At 51.2% G+C, this 16,845-nt stretch overlaps 1 protein-coding gene across 1 annotated transcript in view; it reads left to right on the forward strand.

The window, feature by feature from the left end:
* The window catches only part of syvn1 (synovial apoptosis inhibitor 1, synoviolin), a 57,706-nt gene that overhangs the window by 25,731 nt on the left and 15,130 nt on the right, over positions 1–16,845 (forward strand). Inside the window, 9 exon segments of the mRNA XM_078427921.1 lie at positions 3,764–3,867; positions 8,476–8,602; positions 11,483–11,582; positions 12,931–12,996; positions 14,366–14,482; positions 15,936–15,972; positions 15,974–16,055; positions 16,058–16,078; positions 16,754–16,842. Of these exon segments, the coding sequence (XP_078284047.1) occupies positions 3,764–3,867; positions 8,476–8,602; positions 11,483–11,582; positions 12,931–12,996; positions 14,366–14,482; positions 15,936–15,972; positions 15,974–16,055; positions 16,058–16,078; positions 16,754–16,842 (743 nt within the window).

The following is a 16,845-nucleotide window of genomic DNA, read 5'->3' on the forward strand; positions in this document are numbered from 1 at the left end:
TATGAAGATGAGGTAAAAGGGAATACAGGAGATATTGCAAAAGACTCTCGGAAGAATGGGAACAGAAGTTCTAGAGCGGAAAAGAAATTAAGGGCAGGGCCAATTGTGAACGATGTGAGAGGGGAGGTAAATACAGAAGTTAAAGTGTTGTACTTAAATGCGCGTAGTATAAAAAATAAAGTGGATGAGCTTGAGGCTCAGTTAGTCATGGGCAAGTATGATGTTGTAGGGATCACTGAGACATGGCTACAAGAGGACCAGGGCTGGGAACTGAATATTCAGGGGTACACAACGTATAGAAAAGACAGACAGGTGGGCAGAGGGGGTGGGGTTGCTCTGATGGTAAGGAATGATATTCATTCCCTTGCAAGGGGTGACATAGAATCAGGAGATGTTGAATCAGTATGGATAGAAATGAGAAATTGTAAGGGTAAAAAGACCCTAATGGGAGTTATCTATAGGCCCCCAAACAGTAGCCTCGACTTAGGGTGCAAGTTAAATCAGGAGATAAAATTGGCGTGTCAAAAATGTAATGCTACGGTGGTTATGGGAGATTTCAACATGCAGGTAGACTGGGAAAATCAGGTTGGAAATGGACCCCAGGAAAGGGAGTTTGTAGAGTGCCTTCGAGATGGATTCTTAGAACAGCTTGTACTGGAGCCTACCAGGGAGAAGGCAATTCTGGATTTAGTGTTGTGTAATGATCCTGATCTGATAAGGGGACTAGAGGTAAAAGAGCCATTAGGAGGCAGTGATCACAACATGATAAGTTTTACTCTGCAAATGGAAAGGCAGAAGGGAAAATCGGAAGTGTCAGTATTGCAGTATAGCAAAGGGGATTACAGAGGCATGAGGCGGGAGCTGGCCAAAATTGATTGGAAGGAGGCCCTAGCAGGGAAGACGGTAGAACAGCAATGGCAGGTATTCCTGGGAATAATGCAGAGGTTGCAGGATCAATTTATTCCAAAGAGGTGGAAAGACTCTAAGGGGAGTAAGAGACACCTGTGGCTGACAAGGGAAGTCAGGGACAGCATAAAAATTAAGGAGAGGAAGTATAACATAGCAAAGAAGAGTGGGAAGACAGAGGATTGGGACTCTTTTAAAGAGCAACAAAAGTTAACTAAAAAGGCAATACGGGGAGAAAAGATGAGGTACGAGGGTAAACTAGCCAATAATACAAAGGAGGATAGCAAAAGTTTTTTTAGGTACGTGAAGAGGAAAAAAATAGTCAAGGCAAATGTGGGTCCCTTGAAGACAGAAGCAGGGGAATTTATTATGGGGAACAAAGAAATGGCAGACGAGTTAAACCGTTACTTTGGATCTGTCTTCACTGAGGAAGATACACACAATCTCCCAAATGTTCTAGGGGCTGGAGAACCTAGGGTGATGGAGGAACTGAAGGAAATCCACATTAGGCAGGAAATGGTTTTGGGTAGACTGATGGGACTGAAGGCCGATAAATCCCCAGGGCCTGATGGTCTGCATCCCAGAGTACTTAAGGAGGTGGCTCTAGAAATAGTGGAAGCATTGGAGATCATTTTTCAATGTTCTATAGATTCAGGATCAGTTCCTGTGGATTGGAGAATAGCAAATGTTATCCCACTTTTTAAGAAAGGAGGGAGAGAGAAAACGGGTAATTATAGACCAGTTAGTCTGACATCAGTGGTGGGGAAAATGCTGGAGTCAATTATAAAAGACGAAATTGCTGAGCATTTGGATAGCAGTAACGGGATCGTTCCGAGTCAGCATGGATTTACGAAGGGGAAATCATGCTTGACAAATCTACTGGAATTTTTTGAGGATGTAACTAGGAAAATTGACAAGGGAGAGTCAGTGGATGTGGTGTACCTCGACTTTCAGAAAGCCTTCGACAAGGTCCCACATAGGAGATTAGTGGGCAAAATTAGGGCACATGGTATTGGGGGTAGGGTACTGACATGGATAGAAAATTGGTTAACAGACAGAAAGCAAAGAGTGGGGATAAATGGGTCCCTTTCGGAATGGCAGGCAGTGACCAGTGGGGTACCGCAAGGTTCGGTGCTGGGACCCCAGCTATTTACGATATACATTAATGACTTAGACGAAGGGATTAAAAGTACCATTAGCAAATTTGCAGATGATACTAAGTTGGGGGGTAGTGTGAATTGTGAGGAAGATGCAATAAGGCTGCAGGGTGACCTGGACAGGTTGTGTGAGTGGGCGGATACATGGCAGATGCAGTTTAATGTAGATAAGTGTGAGGTTATTCACTTTGGAAGTAAGAATAGAAAGGCAGATTATTATCTGAATGGTGTCAAGTTAGGAGGAGGGGGGGTTCAACGAGATCTGGGTGTCCTAGTGCATCAGTCAATGAAAGGAAGCATGCAGGTTCAGCAGGCAGTGAAGAAAGCCAATGGAATGTTGGCCTTCGTAACAAGAGGAGTTGAGTATAGGAGCAAAGAGGTCCTTCTACATTTGTACCGGGTCCTGGTGAGACCGCACCTGGAGTACTGTGTGCAGTTTTGGTCTCCAAATTTGAGCAAGGATATTCTTGCTATGGAGGGCGTGCAGCGTAGGTTCACTAGATTAATTCCCGGAATGGCGGGACTGTCGTATGTTGAAAGGCTGGAGCGATTGGGCTTGTATACACTGGAATTTAGAAGGATGAGGGGGGATCTTATTGAAACATATAAGATAATTAGGGGATTGGACACATTAGAGGCAGATAACATGTTCCCAATGTTGGGGGAGTCCAGAACAAGGGGCCACAGTTTGAGAATAAGGGGTAGGCCATTTAGAACGGAGATGAGGAAGAACTTTTTCAGTCAGAGGGTGGTGAAGGTGTGGAATTCTCTGCCTCAGAAGGCAGTGGAGGCCAGTTCGTTGGATGCTTTCAAGAGAGAGCTGGATAGAGCTCTTAAGGATAGCGGAGTGAGGGGGTATGGGGAGAAGGCAGGAACGGGGTACTGATTGATAGTGATCAGCCATGATCGCATTGAATGGCGGTGCTGGCTCGAAGGGCTGAATGGCCTACTCCTGCACCTATTGTCTATTGTCTATTGTCTATAGTACCCCGTTCCTGCCTTCTCCCCATACCCCCTCACTCCGCTATCCTTAAGAGCTCTATCCAGCTCTCTCTTGAAAGCATCCAACGAACTGGCCTCCACTGCCTTCTGAGGCAGAGAATTCCACACCTTCACCACTCTCTGACTGAAAAAGTTCTTCCTCATCTCCGTTCTAAATGGCCTACCCCTTATTCTTAAACTGTGGCCCCTTGTTCTGGACTCCCCCAACATTGGGAACATGTTTCCTGCCTCTAATGTGTCCAATCCCCTAATTATCTTATATGTTTCAATAAGATCCCCCCTCATCCTTCTAAATTCCAGTGTATACAAGCCCAATCGCTCCAGCCTTTCAACATACGACAGTCCCGCCATTCCGGGAATTAACCTAGTGAACCTACGCTGCACGCCCTCCATAGCAAGAATATCCTTCCTCAAATTTGGAGACCAAAACTGCACACAGTACTCCAGGTGCGGTCTCACCAGGGCCCGGTACAACTGTAGAAGGACCTCTTTGCTCCTATACTCAACAGGGGTTGAGACCCTTCTTCAGAACGTCATCTCTGGAGATGCTGCCTGTCCTGCTGCGTCGCTGCGGCATTTTTGTGTCTATATATTCAGGGGAATTAAACATCGCTGGAAGTTTGGTGTTTGGCATTTCAGTTTTTTTGGGGTTTTTTTAAACGTTTGCATTCTGCTTTTTTGTTTGTATCTCCACGCAGCTCTGATGGGCTTGCTGACCGTGTTGGACCTCCTGTTTGTAAACTACGCCTGTCACAGCATCATGACCCGAGGAGCGTCTGTACAGCTGGTGTTTGGCTTTGAGGTGAGACTGGATTGAAGGCGGAGATCGCCGCCAGACACGGGGGCGGAATTAGGCCACTCGGCCCGTCGAGTCTGCCCCGCTGTTCGATCGTGGCCGATCTCCCTTCCCCCCCCCCCCCCACCACCACCTTTCCCCCTTGCCGTCTTCCCTGGCGAACCGTGCAGATTTAGATTTGGAGATAGGGCGCGGAAACAGGCCCACCGAGTCCGCGCCGCCCACACTAACACTATCCTACACACGTACTAGGGACGATTTTTACATTTACCCAGCCAATTAACTTACAAACCTGCACGTCTTTGGAGTGTGGGAGGAAACCGAAGATCTCGCAGAAAACCCACGCAGGTCACGGGGAGAACGTACAAACTCCGTACAGACGGCGCCCGTAGTCGGGATGGAACCCGGGTCTCCGGCGCTGCATTCACTGTAAGGCGGCAACTCTACCGCCGCGCCACCCACTTTCTGTTTCTATGTTTCTAAGTACACACACAATTTTCATATATAGACAATAGGTGCAGGAGTAGGCCATTCAGCCCTTCGAGCCAGCACCGCCATTCAATGCGATCATGGCTGATCACTCTCAATCAGTACCCCGTTCCTGCCTTCTTTCTCCCCATACCCCCTCACTCCGCTATCCTTAAGAGCTCTATCTAGCTCTCTCTTGAAAGCATCCAACGAACTGGCCTCCTCTGCCTTCTGAGGCAGAGAATTCCACACCTTCACCACTCTCTGACTGAAAAAGTTCTTCCTCATCTCCGTTCTAAATACGTACACATACGTACACATAAAAACCAAACAATAATAGTGCAATAATAATAATAGTCTGTTGTAGTTCTCTAATCTGTGGTAAACCACCTATCCAAAGCTATTTATTCACAAAATGCTGGAGTAACTCAGCAGGTCAGGCAGCATCTCAGGAGAGAAGGAATGGGCGACGTTTCGGGTCGAGACCCTTCTTCAGACTGATCCTATCCAAAGCTTATGCCTTTCCCACAATGGGGAGACCAGATTCCTCAAGAGGCTTTCATCATGGTGGAATCTCCACCTCTGTTTGATCGTGAGAAAGCTGTGTCTTAAACTCGTGTCCTTGACTTAATGCGGGGAATTCAGACAAACTGGACAAACAGGCTTTGAAAACGCAAGTTGGCAACTCAGCTGTGGCATCGGAGATTTCGACCAGTGAGGAAATATTTCAAGAAGGACCTCCTAGTTTCGTTTTTGGTTTGGCAGGTGCAGCGTGGAAACAGGCCCTTCAGCCGCCGACCAGCGATCCCCGCACACTCACACAATCCAGATTTTTTTTTAGATTTAGAGATACAGCGCAGAAACAGTCCCTTCGGCCCACCGGGTCCGCGCCGCCCAGCGATCCCCGCACACTAACACTATCCTACACACACTAGGGGCAATTTTTACATTTGCCCGGCCAATTAACCTACAAACCCGCACGTCTTTGGAGTGTGGGAGGAAACCGAAGATCTCGCAGAAAACCCACGCAGGTCACGGGGAGAACGTACAAACTCCGTACAGACGGCGCCCGTAGTCGGGATCGAACCTGAGTCTCTGGCGCTGCACGCGCTGTAAGGCAGCAACTCTACCGCTGCGCCACCGTGCCGCCAGGGGCAATTTACAATTATACCGAGCCAATTAACCGACAACAACCAGCTCGTCTTTGGAGTGTGGGAGGAAGCCGAAGATCCGGAGGAAAACCCACGCGGGTCACGAGGAGAACGGAAAGACAAGCACTCGTGGTCGGGATCGAACTATTGTCTCCGGCACTAGCGCCACCGTGAGGATCTGTGGATAAGGGCGCGGCGGTAGAGTTGCTGCCTCACAGCGAATGCAACGCTGGAGACCCGAGTTCCATCCCGACTACGGGCGCTGCCTGTACGCAGTTTGTACGTCCTCCCGTGACCCGCGTGGGTTTTCTCCGTCCGAGATCTTCGGTTTCCTCCCGCGCTCCAAAGAGGTGCGGGTTTGTAGGTTAATTGGCTTGGTAGAGATGTAAATTGTCCCGTGTGTGTGTAGGATAGTGTTAATGGTCGACGCGGGCCGAAGGGCCTGCTTCTGCGCTACATCTCCAAACTTAACTAGAAAAAACTAAACTAAGGAAGTTGAGGATGTGATCAAAGTGATAGGAAAGCCATAAACTTTTTTTTTAAATCAAGGTTTTTTTTAAAGACACCTGCAAAGGATGAATGTGAAATTTTTTAAATAGGGAGCAAAGATTTATGGAAGTAGACCAAGTAATGTAAACTCAGACAACCTAAATACAACTAAACGAAACCCTCCATCTAAATAAAAACCCTGCTATCACCTCCTTTGTAAAGGATTCCAAGTGTTTCCTCGTGACAGGTATTGGGCTAATTGCCCTGCGGGTACCTACTGTTGAAGAGAAGCATTGTGTTTGTAGTTTTTCCAATCTCCCGGGACCCCTCTGGAGCAGAGGGAATTCTGGTAGATCACACCAAGGCTTTGACTAATACTTAGTCATCGAGTAACACAGTGCGGAAACGGGCCCGACTTGCCCACGCTGGCCAACGTATAGAAACATAGAAAACAGGTGCAGGAGGAGGCCATTTGGCCCTTCGAGCCAGCACCGCCATTCATCGTGATCATGGCTGATCATCCACAATCAGTAACCCGTGCCTGCCTTCTCCCCATGTCCCTTGATTCCGCTAGCCCCTAGAGCTCTATCTAACTCTCTCTTAAATCCATCCAGTGAATCGGCCTCCACTGCCCTCCGTGGCAGAGAATTCCACAAATTCACAACTCTCTGGGTGAAAAAGTTTCTTCTCACCTCAGTTTTAAATGGCCTCCCCTTTATTCTCAGACTGTGTGTGTGGCCCCTGGTTCTGGACGCCCCCAACATTGGGAACATTTTTCCTGCGTCTAGCTTGTATAATTTTATAGGTCTCTGTAAGATCCCTCTCTCATCCTTCTAAACTCCAGTCAATACAAGCCCAGTCTTTCCCCTCTTTCCCACCTACACCAGTCCCTCCTGCCTGCGTTTGGCCCATGTCCCTCCAAACCTGTCCTATCCATGTACCGAACTGTCTCTTAAGGAAATAGGTTTAAGGTGAAGGGGAAAAGATGTAATAGGAATCTGAGGGGTAACTTTTTCCACACAGAGGGTGGCGGGTGTATGGAACGAGCTGCCAGAGGAGGTAATTGAGGCAGGGACTATATCAAAGTCTAAGAAACAGTTGGACAGGTACATGGATAGGGCAGGTTTGGAGGGATATGGACCAAACGCTGGCAGGTGGGACTAGTGTAGCTGGGACATTTTGGTCGGTGTGGGCAAGTTGGGCCGAAGGGCCTGTGACCACAGTGTATCACTGACTCTCTGACTAACTTGAGGTACGTTGTTGGAAGTATATGTGGAGGAACAATGGAAGGACAGATTATTTATCAATTTGAGGGAACTGAGGATCCTGATTCACTGTCAAGCCTCGTGGATCATTGAATTATTGCCACTGGTATGCGGAATAAATTTAGAAAGTATAGACTGAAATATTACTTCAGTGCTTGCGTTCGAGTTGTTCGCTGGATTGAAAGGGCCGATGTATGTAACCGGCACGGTGGCACAGCGGTAGATTTGCCGCCATGCAGCGCCGGAGACCCGGGTTCCATCCCGGAGTTTGTACGTTCTCCCCGTGACCTGCGTGGGTTTTCTTTGAGGCGATTTAGAGATACAGCGCGGAAACAGGCCCTTCGGCCCACCGAGTCCGCGCCTCCCAGCGATCCCCGCGCACTAACACTATCCTACACACACCGGGGACAATTTTTACATTTGCCCAGTCAATTAACCTACATAACTGTACGTCTTTGGAGTGCGGGAGGAAACCGAAGATCTCGGAGAAAACCCACTGCAGGTCATGGGGAGAACGTACAAACTCCGTACAGACGGCGCCCGTAGTCGGGATCGAACCTGAGTCTCCGGCGCTGCATTCGCTGTAAGGCGGTAACTCTACCGCTGCGCCACCGTGCCGCAGCCCTTCTTTGAAATCTTTGGAGCACTTCCCTCCGGAAGGCGACTCCGGACTGTCAAAGCAGCCACAGCCGGACATAAAAACGGCTTTTACCCACGAGTGATAGTTCTACCCAATAACCAAAGTCCGTCGTCTCTTTTTTGCTCAGTTTTATTTCCACCCACATGTTTAGACCGTAGTGTTGTACCCTTATTGTTTTGATGTGTTTATGCTTTATTCTTAATTGTTGACTGTATGTTTGTGTTGTCATTTGTGAGCGGAGCACCAAGGCATATTCCTTGTATGTGCATATACTTGGCCAATAAACCTATTCATTCATTCATTCATTCATTCATTCTCCGAGATCTTCGGTTTCCTCCCACACTCCAAAGACGTGCGGGTTTGTAGGTTAATTGGCTGGGCAAATGTAAAAATTGTCCCTAGTGGGTGTAGGATAGTGTTAGTGTGCGGGGATCGCTGGGCGGCGCGGACCCGGTGGGCCGAAAGGGCCTGTTTCCGCGCTGTATCTCTAAACGAAACTAAAAAAAGTAAGACATTAGTCATGGGAGAAATATTAACTTTCTTGGAATTAGCTTATTGCCGATGATCTGTGTAACCGCGGTGTTGTTTCCTTGCCTTGCAGTACGCCATACTTCTCACCATGGTGCTGACCATTTTCATCAAGTACGTTCTCCACACCATCGACCTTCAGAGCGAGAATCCCTGGGACAACAAGGCTGTTTACATGCTGTACACGGAGCTGCTGACCGGTACGGCGATGCTGGGCGACGGGACGTCTTGGGTGACCGATGGGTTAGGGGTTGCCAACTCTCTCACTCCCAAATAAGGGACTATGTGACGCCACCGCCCCATGTGACCTCACCCAGCCAGCGGCCACGTGCTCCCGCTCCACCAATGGCGGCCGCCCGGGCCGGGAGGCGGGTTGCTAGGCAACCTCCATTAGGCGGCGCCCGGGCCTCCGGGCCTACACTGTCTGGAGGTAGACACAAAATGTTGAAGTAACTCAGCAGGTCAGGCAGCATCTCGGGAGAGAAGGAATGGGTGACATATCGGGTCGAGACCCTTCCTCAGTTTGAAGAAGGGTCCCGACCCGAAACGTCACCCATCTTCAGTCTGAAGAAGGGTCTCGACCCGAAGCGTCATCCATTCCTTCTCTCCCGAGATGCAGCCTGTCACGCTGAGTTACTCCAGCACTTTGTGTCTATGTTCGGTTTAAACCAGCATCTGCAGTTCCTTCCTGCAACGTCTCCGAAGGCTATATGTTGCATTGTTTAACAGAGTATTGTTTGGTAATTTGTTTCTCAATTTGTAGAATAAATGGGTGTGAGCTACAGGGAGAGGTTGGGCGGGCTGGGTCTCTATTCCATGGAGCGCTGAGTTACTCCAGCATTTTGTGTCTACCTTCGATTTAAAACAGCATCTGCAGTTTTTTTCCAACACTGTCCGGGCCTACAGTGTCCGGGCCTACATGCGGGATGTCCCGGCTAATACGGGACAGTTGGCGACCCTAGGTCGGGTTGGGTTTTGCTGACCGACCAACTGCTGGTGGTCTGGGAGGGGGTCTTTTGATCGTCCACAAAGATTGTACGGGTAGCCCACAAAAAAGCTGGGAGTAACTCAGCGGGTCAGACAGCATCACCGGAGAAAAGGCAGAGGTGACCTTTTGGGTCGTCGCCTGTTGAGTCTGAAGAAGGGTCTCGACCTGAAACGTCGCCCATTCCTTCTCTCCAGAGATGCTGCCTGTCCTGCTGAGTTACTCCAGCATTTAGTGTCTATGTTTGGTTTAAACCAGCATCTGCAGTTCCTTACTGGATGTCTCTGAAGGCTATATGTTGCATTGTTTAACAGCATTGTTTGGTAATTTGTTTCTCAATTTGTAGAATAAATGGGTGTGAGCTACAGGGAGAGGTTGAGCGGGCTGGGTCTCTATTCCATGGAGCGCAGGAGGATGAGGGGAGATCTTATAGAGGCGTACAAAATCATGAGAGGAATAGATCGGGTAGATGCACAGAGTCTCTTGCCCAGAGTAGGGGAATCGAGGACCAGAGGACATAGGTTCAAGGTGAAGGTGAAGGGGAAAAGATTTAATAGGATAAATGGGTCCCTTTCGGAATGGCAGGCAGTGACCAGTGGGGTACCGCAAGGTTCGGTGCTGGGACCCCAGCTATTTACGATATACATTAATGACTTAGACGAAGGGATTAAAAGTACCATTAGCAAATTTGCAGATGATACTAAGTTGGGGGGTAGTGTGAATTGTGAGGAAGATGCAATAAGGCTGCAGGGTGACTTGGACAGGTTGTGTGAGTGGGCGGATACATGGCAGATGCAGTTTAATGTAGGTAAGTGTGAGGTTATTCACTTTGGAAGTAAGAATAGAAAGGCAGATTATTATCTGAATGGTGTCAAGTTAGGAGGAGGGGGAGTTCAACGAGATCTGGGTGTCCTAGTGCATCAGTCAATGAAAGGAAGCGTGCAGGTTCAGCAGGCAGTGAAGAAAGCCAATGGAATGTTGGCCTTCGTAACAAGAGGAGTTGAGTATAGGAGCAAAGAGGTCCTTCTACAGTTGTACCGGGCCCTGGTGAGACCGCACCTGGAGTACTGTGTGCAGTTTTGGTCTCCAAATTTGAGGAAGGATATTCTTGCTATGGAGGGCGTGCAGCGTAGGTTCACTAGGTTAATTCCCGGAATGGCGGGACTGTCGTATGTTGAAAGGCTGGAGCGATTGGGCTTGTATACACTGGAATTTAGAAGGATGAGGGGGGATCTTATTGAAACATATAAGATAATTAGGGGATTGGACACATTAGAGGCAGATAACATGTTCCCAATGTTGGGGGAGTCCAGAACAAGGGGCCACAGTTTGAGAATAAGGGGTAGGCCATTTAGAACGGAGATGAGGAAGAACTTTTTCAGTCAGAGGGTGGTGAAGGTGTGGAATTCTCTGCCTCAGAAGGCAGTGGAGGCCAGTTCGTTGGATGCTTTCAAGAGAGAGCTGGATAGAGCTCTTAAGGATAGCGGAGTGAGGGGGTATGGGGAGAAGGCAGGAACGGGGTACTGATTGAGAGTGATCAGCCATGATCGCATTGAATGGCGGTGCTGGCTCGAAGGGCTGAATGGCCTACTCCTGCACCTATTGTCTATTGTCTATTGTCTATTGAATCCGAGGGGTAACTTTTTCACACAGAGTATGGAACGAGCTGCCAGAGGAGGTAATTGAGGCTGGGACTATCCCATCGTTTAAGAAACAGTTGGACAGGTACATGGATAGGACAGGTTTGGAGGGATGTGGACCATTGGAGGAGCGGGAGCACGTGGCCGCTGGCTGGGTGAGGTCACGTGGGGCGCGGGGCGGTGACGTCACCTTGTCCCGTATTTGGGAGTTAGATAGTTGGCACCCCTAATTGAGAGATAAATACTTGGGAACATGGAACAGCACAGCACTCGAACAGGCCCTGGTTTATTTCACTCGCATGTTTAGACTGTAATGTTGTATTTTTAATGTTTTTATGCTTTATTCTTAATTGTTTACCGTATGTCCGTGTTGTTACTTGTAAGCGGAGCACCAAGGCACATTCCTTGTGCGTGTAAGTACTTGGCCAATAAACGTACCCATTCATTCATTCCAGGCTTCATCAAGGTGCTGCTGTACATGGCCTTCATGACCATCATGATCAAAGTCCACACGTTCCCCCTGTTCGCCATTCGTCCCATGTACCTGACCATGAGGTAAGCGCCGAATGTTCGCTCAATTTCGAGCTACAAAAACGCCGGAGTAACCAAGCGGGCCGGGCAGCATCTCGGTTAGAGAAGGAACGGGTGACGTTTCGGGTCGAGACCCTTCCTCAGACAGTCTGAGGAAGTCGTCTCGACCCAAAACGTCACCCGTTCCTTCTCTCCCGAGATGCTGCCCGGGTTACTCCAGCGTTTTGTGTCTGCCTTCGATTTAAACCAGCATCTGCAGTTTTAGAAAACATAGAAAAACATAGAAAATAGGTGCAGGAGTAGGCCATTCGGCCCTTCGAGTCTGCACCGCCATTCAATATGATCATAGCTGATCATCCAACTCAGTATCCTGTACCTGCCTTCTCTCCATACCCCCGATCCCTTTAGCCACAAGGGCCACATCTAACTCTCTCTTAAATATAGCCAAAGGCCTCAATTTAGGCCTCAAATATAGCTTAAAGGCCTCAACTACCTTCTGTGGCAGAGAATTCCACAGATTCACCACTCTGTGTGGAAAAAAAAGTTCTCATCTCGGTCCTAAAAGACTTCCCCCTTATCCTTAAACTGTGACCCCTTGTTCTGGACTTCCCCAACATCGGGAACAATCTTCCCGCATCTAGCCTGTCCAACCCCTTAAGAATTTTGTAAGTTTCTATAAGATCCCCCCTCAGTCTTCTAAATTCCAGCGAGTACAAGCCGAGTCTATCCAGTCTTTCTTCATATGAAAGTCCTGCCATCCCAGGGATCAATCTGGTGAACCTTCTCTGTACTCCCTCTATGGCTAGAATGTCTTGCCTCAGATTAGGAGACCAAAACTGTACGCAATACTCCAGGTGTGGTCTCACCAAGGCCCTGTACAACTGCAGCAGAACCTCCCTGCTCCTATACTCAAATCCCCTCGCTATGAATGCCAACATGCATTTCAGTCCGTCGCTCTGAACGGCTACTCGGTTGAGCGATGGGCAGGGTGAGAAGAGCTGATAAAACGGTTCTGAGAGAGAGGAGAGAGAGCGAGAGAGAGAGAGAGGGAGGGAGATATCGGTGGCAGGGATTGCTTGAGCAGATGATGTTTTGCCTTTGTACCTGAGCCAAGAATCTGCCGGGGAAGCCTTGCCGAATATGGGCCATCCTGAGGAATCGAATCCTTTTAGCTGCAAGGGGGGGGCCGAAACTGTCCTCGATCACTTGGAAACTTTAGAGCACCAGCCCACGTTCCTTCGAATGAATCTTCCTCAGCCTTTGGTCTCCAGGGCCGTTGGTAGCAGGCAGGGCTTGTGGGGGAGGGGGGGGTGGGGGTGGGGGGGGCTGCTCGCTGAACAGACCTTAACGATCTCCCAATGTCTCCCTTCAGGCAATTCAAGAAGGCGGTGACGGACGCCATTATGTCACGACGTGCCATCCGTAACATGAACACGCTGTGAGTAGTTGGTAGCAGGTGATGATGGCATCGGGTGGGAGGAGGGGAGGTGTTGGTTGACTGGTCCTTATTGGTGCTGGGGGGGGGGGGGAGGGGGGTCAACTTCCAGAGCCTAGCAGCTTGCTGGGACCGGGGGCTACCTGAGGTTTGTGGGTAGGGTCGCCAACTGTCCTGTATTAGCCGGGACATCCTGTATATTGGGCTAAATTGGTTTGTTCCTTATGGGACCGTCCTTGTCCTGTATTAGGCCCGGGGCGGCGCTGTAGGCCCAAGGGACGCTGTAGGCCCGGGGGCCGCTGTAGGCCCAGGAGACGCTGTGGGCCCGGGAGACGCTGTAGGCCCCGACGTCGCTGCAGGCCCGGAGGCCTGGGCCCCGCCTTACAGAGGTTGCATAGCAACCCGCCACCCGGCCTGGGCGGCCGCCATTGGTGGAGCGGGAGCACGTGGCCGCTGGCTGGGTGAGGTCACCTGGGGCGAGGGGCGGTGACGTCACCTTTTGTCCTTTATTTGGGAGTGAGAAAGTTGGCAACCCTATCTGCGGGGCCAGTCAGATGCTCAAACATGGACTCTGAGTCTCTTGCCCAGAGTAGGTGAATCAAGTAAGTGAGCGGCCTGGATAGAGTGGATGTGGGGAGGATGTTTCCACTAGTGGGAGAGTCTAGGGACCAGAGGCACAGCCTCAGAATTAAAGGACGTTCCTTTGGGAAGGAGATGAGGAGAAATTTCTTTAGTCAGAGGGTGGTGAATCTGTGGGATTCTTTGCCACAGACGACTGTGGAGGCCACAAGTCAGTGGATATTTTAAAGGCAGAGATAGATAGATTCTTGATTAGTGCGGGTGTCAGGGGTTATGGGGGGCCCCACACAGTTTACGAATAAGGGGTCGGCCATTTAGAACGGAGATGAGGAAAAACTTTTCCACCCAGAGTTGTGAATCTGTGGGATTCTCCGCCTCAGAAGGCAGTGGAGGCCAATCTCTGAATGCATTCAAGAGAGAACTAGATAGAGCTCTTAAGGATAGCGGAGTCTGGGGGTATGGGGAGAGGGCAGGAACGGGGTACTGATTGAGAATGATCAGCCATGATCACATTGAATGGTGGTGCTGGCTCGAAGGGCCGAATGGCCTCCTCCTGCACCTGTTGTCTATTGCCTAGTCAGTGGATATTTTTAAGGCAGAGATTGATCAGTGCGGGTGTCAGGGGTTACGGGGAGAAGGCAGGAGAATGGGGTTGGGAGGGAGAGATAGATCAGCCATGATTGAATGGCGGAGTAGACTCGATGGGCCGAATGGCCTAATTCTGCTCCAATCTCTTGTGGCCTTGTGACTTGTTTTTTTTCGGGGAACTAACATGACCTGTGGCCTCCCTCAGGTACCCTGACGCCAGCCCAGAGGAGCTGCAACTGACGGACAACGTCTGTATTATCTGTCGAGAGGAGATGGTGACCGGAGCCAAGAGACTACCCTGCAACCACATCTTCCACACCAGGTGAGTGCAGGCTGCCTCTCCTGCCACCGATCGCTATGAGCTACGCCATGATAACCCTCTGCCTACACCACCTGTTAGTAGGGGTTGCCAACTTCCTCACTCCCAAATAAGGGACAAAAGGTGACGTCACCGCCTCGCGCCCCACGTGACCTCACCCAGCCAGCGGCCACGTGCTCCCACTCCACCAATGGCGGCCTCCCGGGCGGGAGGTGGGTTGCTAGGCAACCTCCATTAGGCGGCGCTCAGGTCTCCGGGCCGACACTGTCCGGACCTCCAGCTTTCGGGCCTACGCTGGCTTCCGGGCCTACGCTGGCTTCCCGGCCTACAGCTGCCTCCGGGCCTACAGTTACAGGTGATTAGGTCGGGTGGACGCGCGATCTTTTACCCAGACTAGGGGGCTCAAGAACTAGAGGGCTGGGTTTGAAGGTGAAGGGGGGGGGGGGGGAGATTTGAGAGGAAACTGAGGGAAAACGTTTTGACACTGCGGGCGGTGGGTACATGGGCCAGAGGAGGTCGTTGAGGCAAGTGCGAAGAACAAAATTTAGAAGATATTTGGGACGGGGCACAACTCAGTGGGTCAGGCAGCATCTCTGGAGAGAAGGCAGGAGAAAGGGGTTGGGTGGGAGAGATAGATCAGCCACGAGCGAATGGCGGAGTAGACTCGACGGGCCAAATGCCTCATTCTGCTCCTATCACGTACGACCTTATGGACAGGTACATGGATAGGAAAGGCTCACAGGGATATGGGCCAAATGCGTGCAGGTGGGACCCAGTCTAGATGGGGTATCTTGGTCAGGTTGGGCCGAAGGGCCTGTTTCCACGTTGTCTGACTCTGTGGCTCGAATGTTCCCACTGAGGAATGCATTTGTGCGGCATCTTGGTTGTAACCCACTCCCTCTCTCTCCCCCCCTCCCTCTCTCTCCCCCCTCCCTCTCTCTCCCCCCTCCCTCTCTCTCCCCCCTCCCTCTCTCTCCCCCCTCCCTCTCTCTCCCCCCTCCCTCTCTCTCCCCCTCCTCTCTCTCCCCCCTCCTCTCTCTCCCCCCTCCCTCTCTCTCCCCCCTCCCTCTCCTCTCCCCCCCTCCTTTCTCTCCCCCCCTCCCTCTCTCTCCCCCCTCCTCTCTCCTCCCCCCTCCCTCTCTCTCCCCCCTCCCTCTCTCTCCCCCCTCCTCTCTCTCCCCCTCCCTCTCTCTCCCCCTCCCTCTCTCTCCCCCTCCCTCTCTCTCCCCCTCCTCTCTCTCCCCCCTCCCTCTCTCTCCCCCCTCCCTCTCTCTCCCCCTCCCTCTCTCTCCCCCTCCCTCTCTCTCCCCCTCCCTCTCTCTCCCCCTCCCTCTCTCTCCCCCTCCCTCTCTCTCCCCCTCCCTCTCTCTCCCCCTCCCTCTCTCTCCCCCCCCCTCTCTCCCCCCCCTCCCTCTCCCCCCCCCTCTCTCCCCCCCCTCCCCGTTTGCCCCCCCAGCTGCCTGCGCTCCTGGTTCCAGCGGCAGCAGACCTGCCCCCACCTGTCGCATGGACGTGCTGCGCACCACGCAGCCTGCACCCGTGCAGCCGCCGCTGCAGCAGCCCCAGCCGCAGACGCCTTGGTGCCGCAGCAGCCGAACCGTGAGTGCCCGTTTGCGCGTCTACGGGTTTAAAACCCCGCGGTCTGCGGTTCCCTTCTTGCCCGCTAAACCCGAGTGGGTCTCGGAAAGAAAACTGCAGGTGCCATTTTAAATCGAAAGGTGAACGCAAAGTGCTGGAGTAACTCAGCGGGTCGGGCAGCATCTCGGGAGAGAGGAATGGGTGACGTTTCGGGTCGAGACCCTTCCTCAGTCTGAAGAAGGGTCTCGACCTGAAACGTCACCCATTCCTTCTCTCCTGAGATGCTGCCCGACCTGCTGAGTTACTCCAGCACTTTGTGTCTATGTTCGGTTTAAACCAGCATCTGCAGTTCCTTCCTGCACATCTCCGAAGGCTGTATGTTGCATTGTTTAACAGAGTATTGTTTGGTAATTTGTTTCTCAATTTGTAGAATAAATGGGCGTGTGAGCTACAGGGAGAGGTTGAGCGGGCTGGGTCTCTATTCATGGAGCGCAGGAGGATGAGGGGAGATCTTGCAGAGGGGAGGATCTAATGATTCCTCTCAAAATCATGAGAGGAATAGACTCCAGCACTTTGTGTCTACTTTAGTGGGCTTGTTGGGCAGAGTGGCGGGGGGGGAGGGGGGCCGGGGGGGAGGGGGCCGGGGAAGAAGGCAAGATGGCGGAGTTCTGACGGAGTCTCTCCTTTTGCTTGCAGTGCCTCCGGGGATGATGCCGCCATTCCCGCCCGGGCTGTTCCCCTTCTGGCCGCCGATGGGCCACATGGGCCAGAACTACTTCCCTCAGCGC

The sequence above is a fragment of the Rhinoraja longicauda genome, chromosome 34, assembly GCF_053455715.1.
Source record: "Rhinoraja longicauda isolate Sanriku21f chromosome 34, sRhiLon1.1, whole genome shotgun sequence".
Classification (NCBI taxonomy): Eukaryota; Metazoa; Chordata; class Chondrichthyes; order Rajiformes; family Arhynchobatidae; genus Rhinoraja; species Rhinoraja longicauda.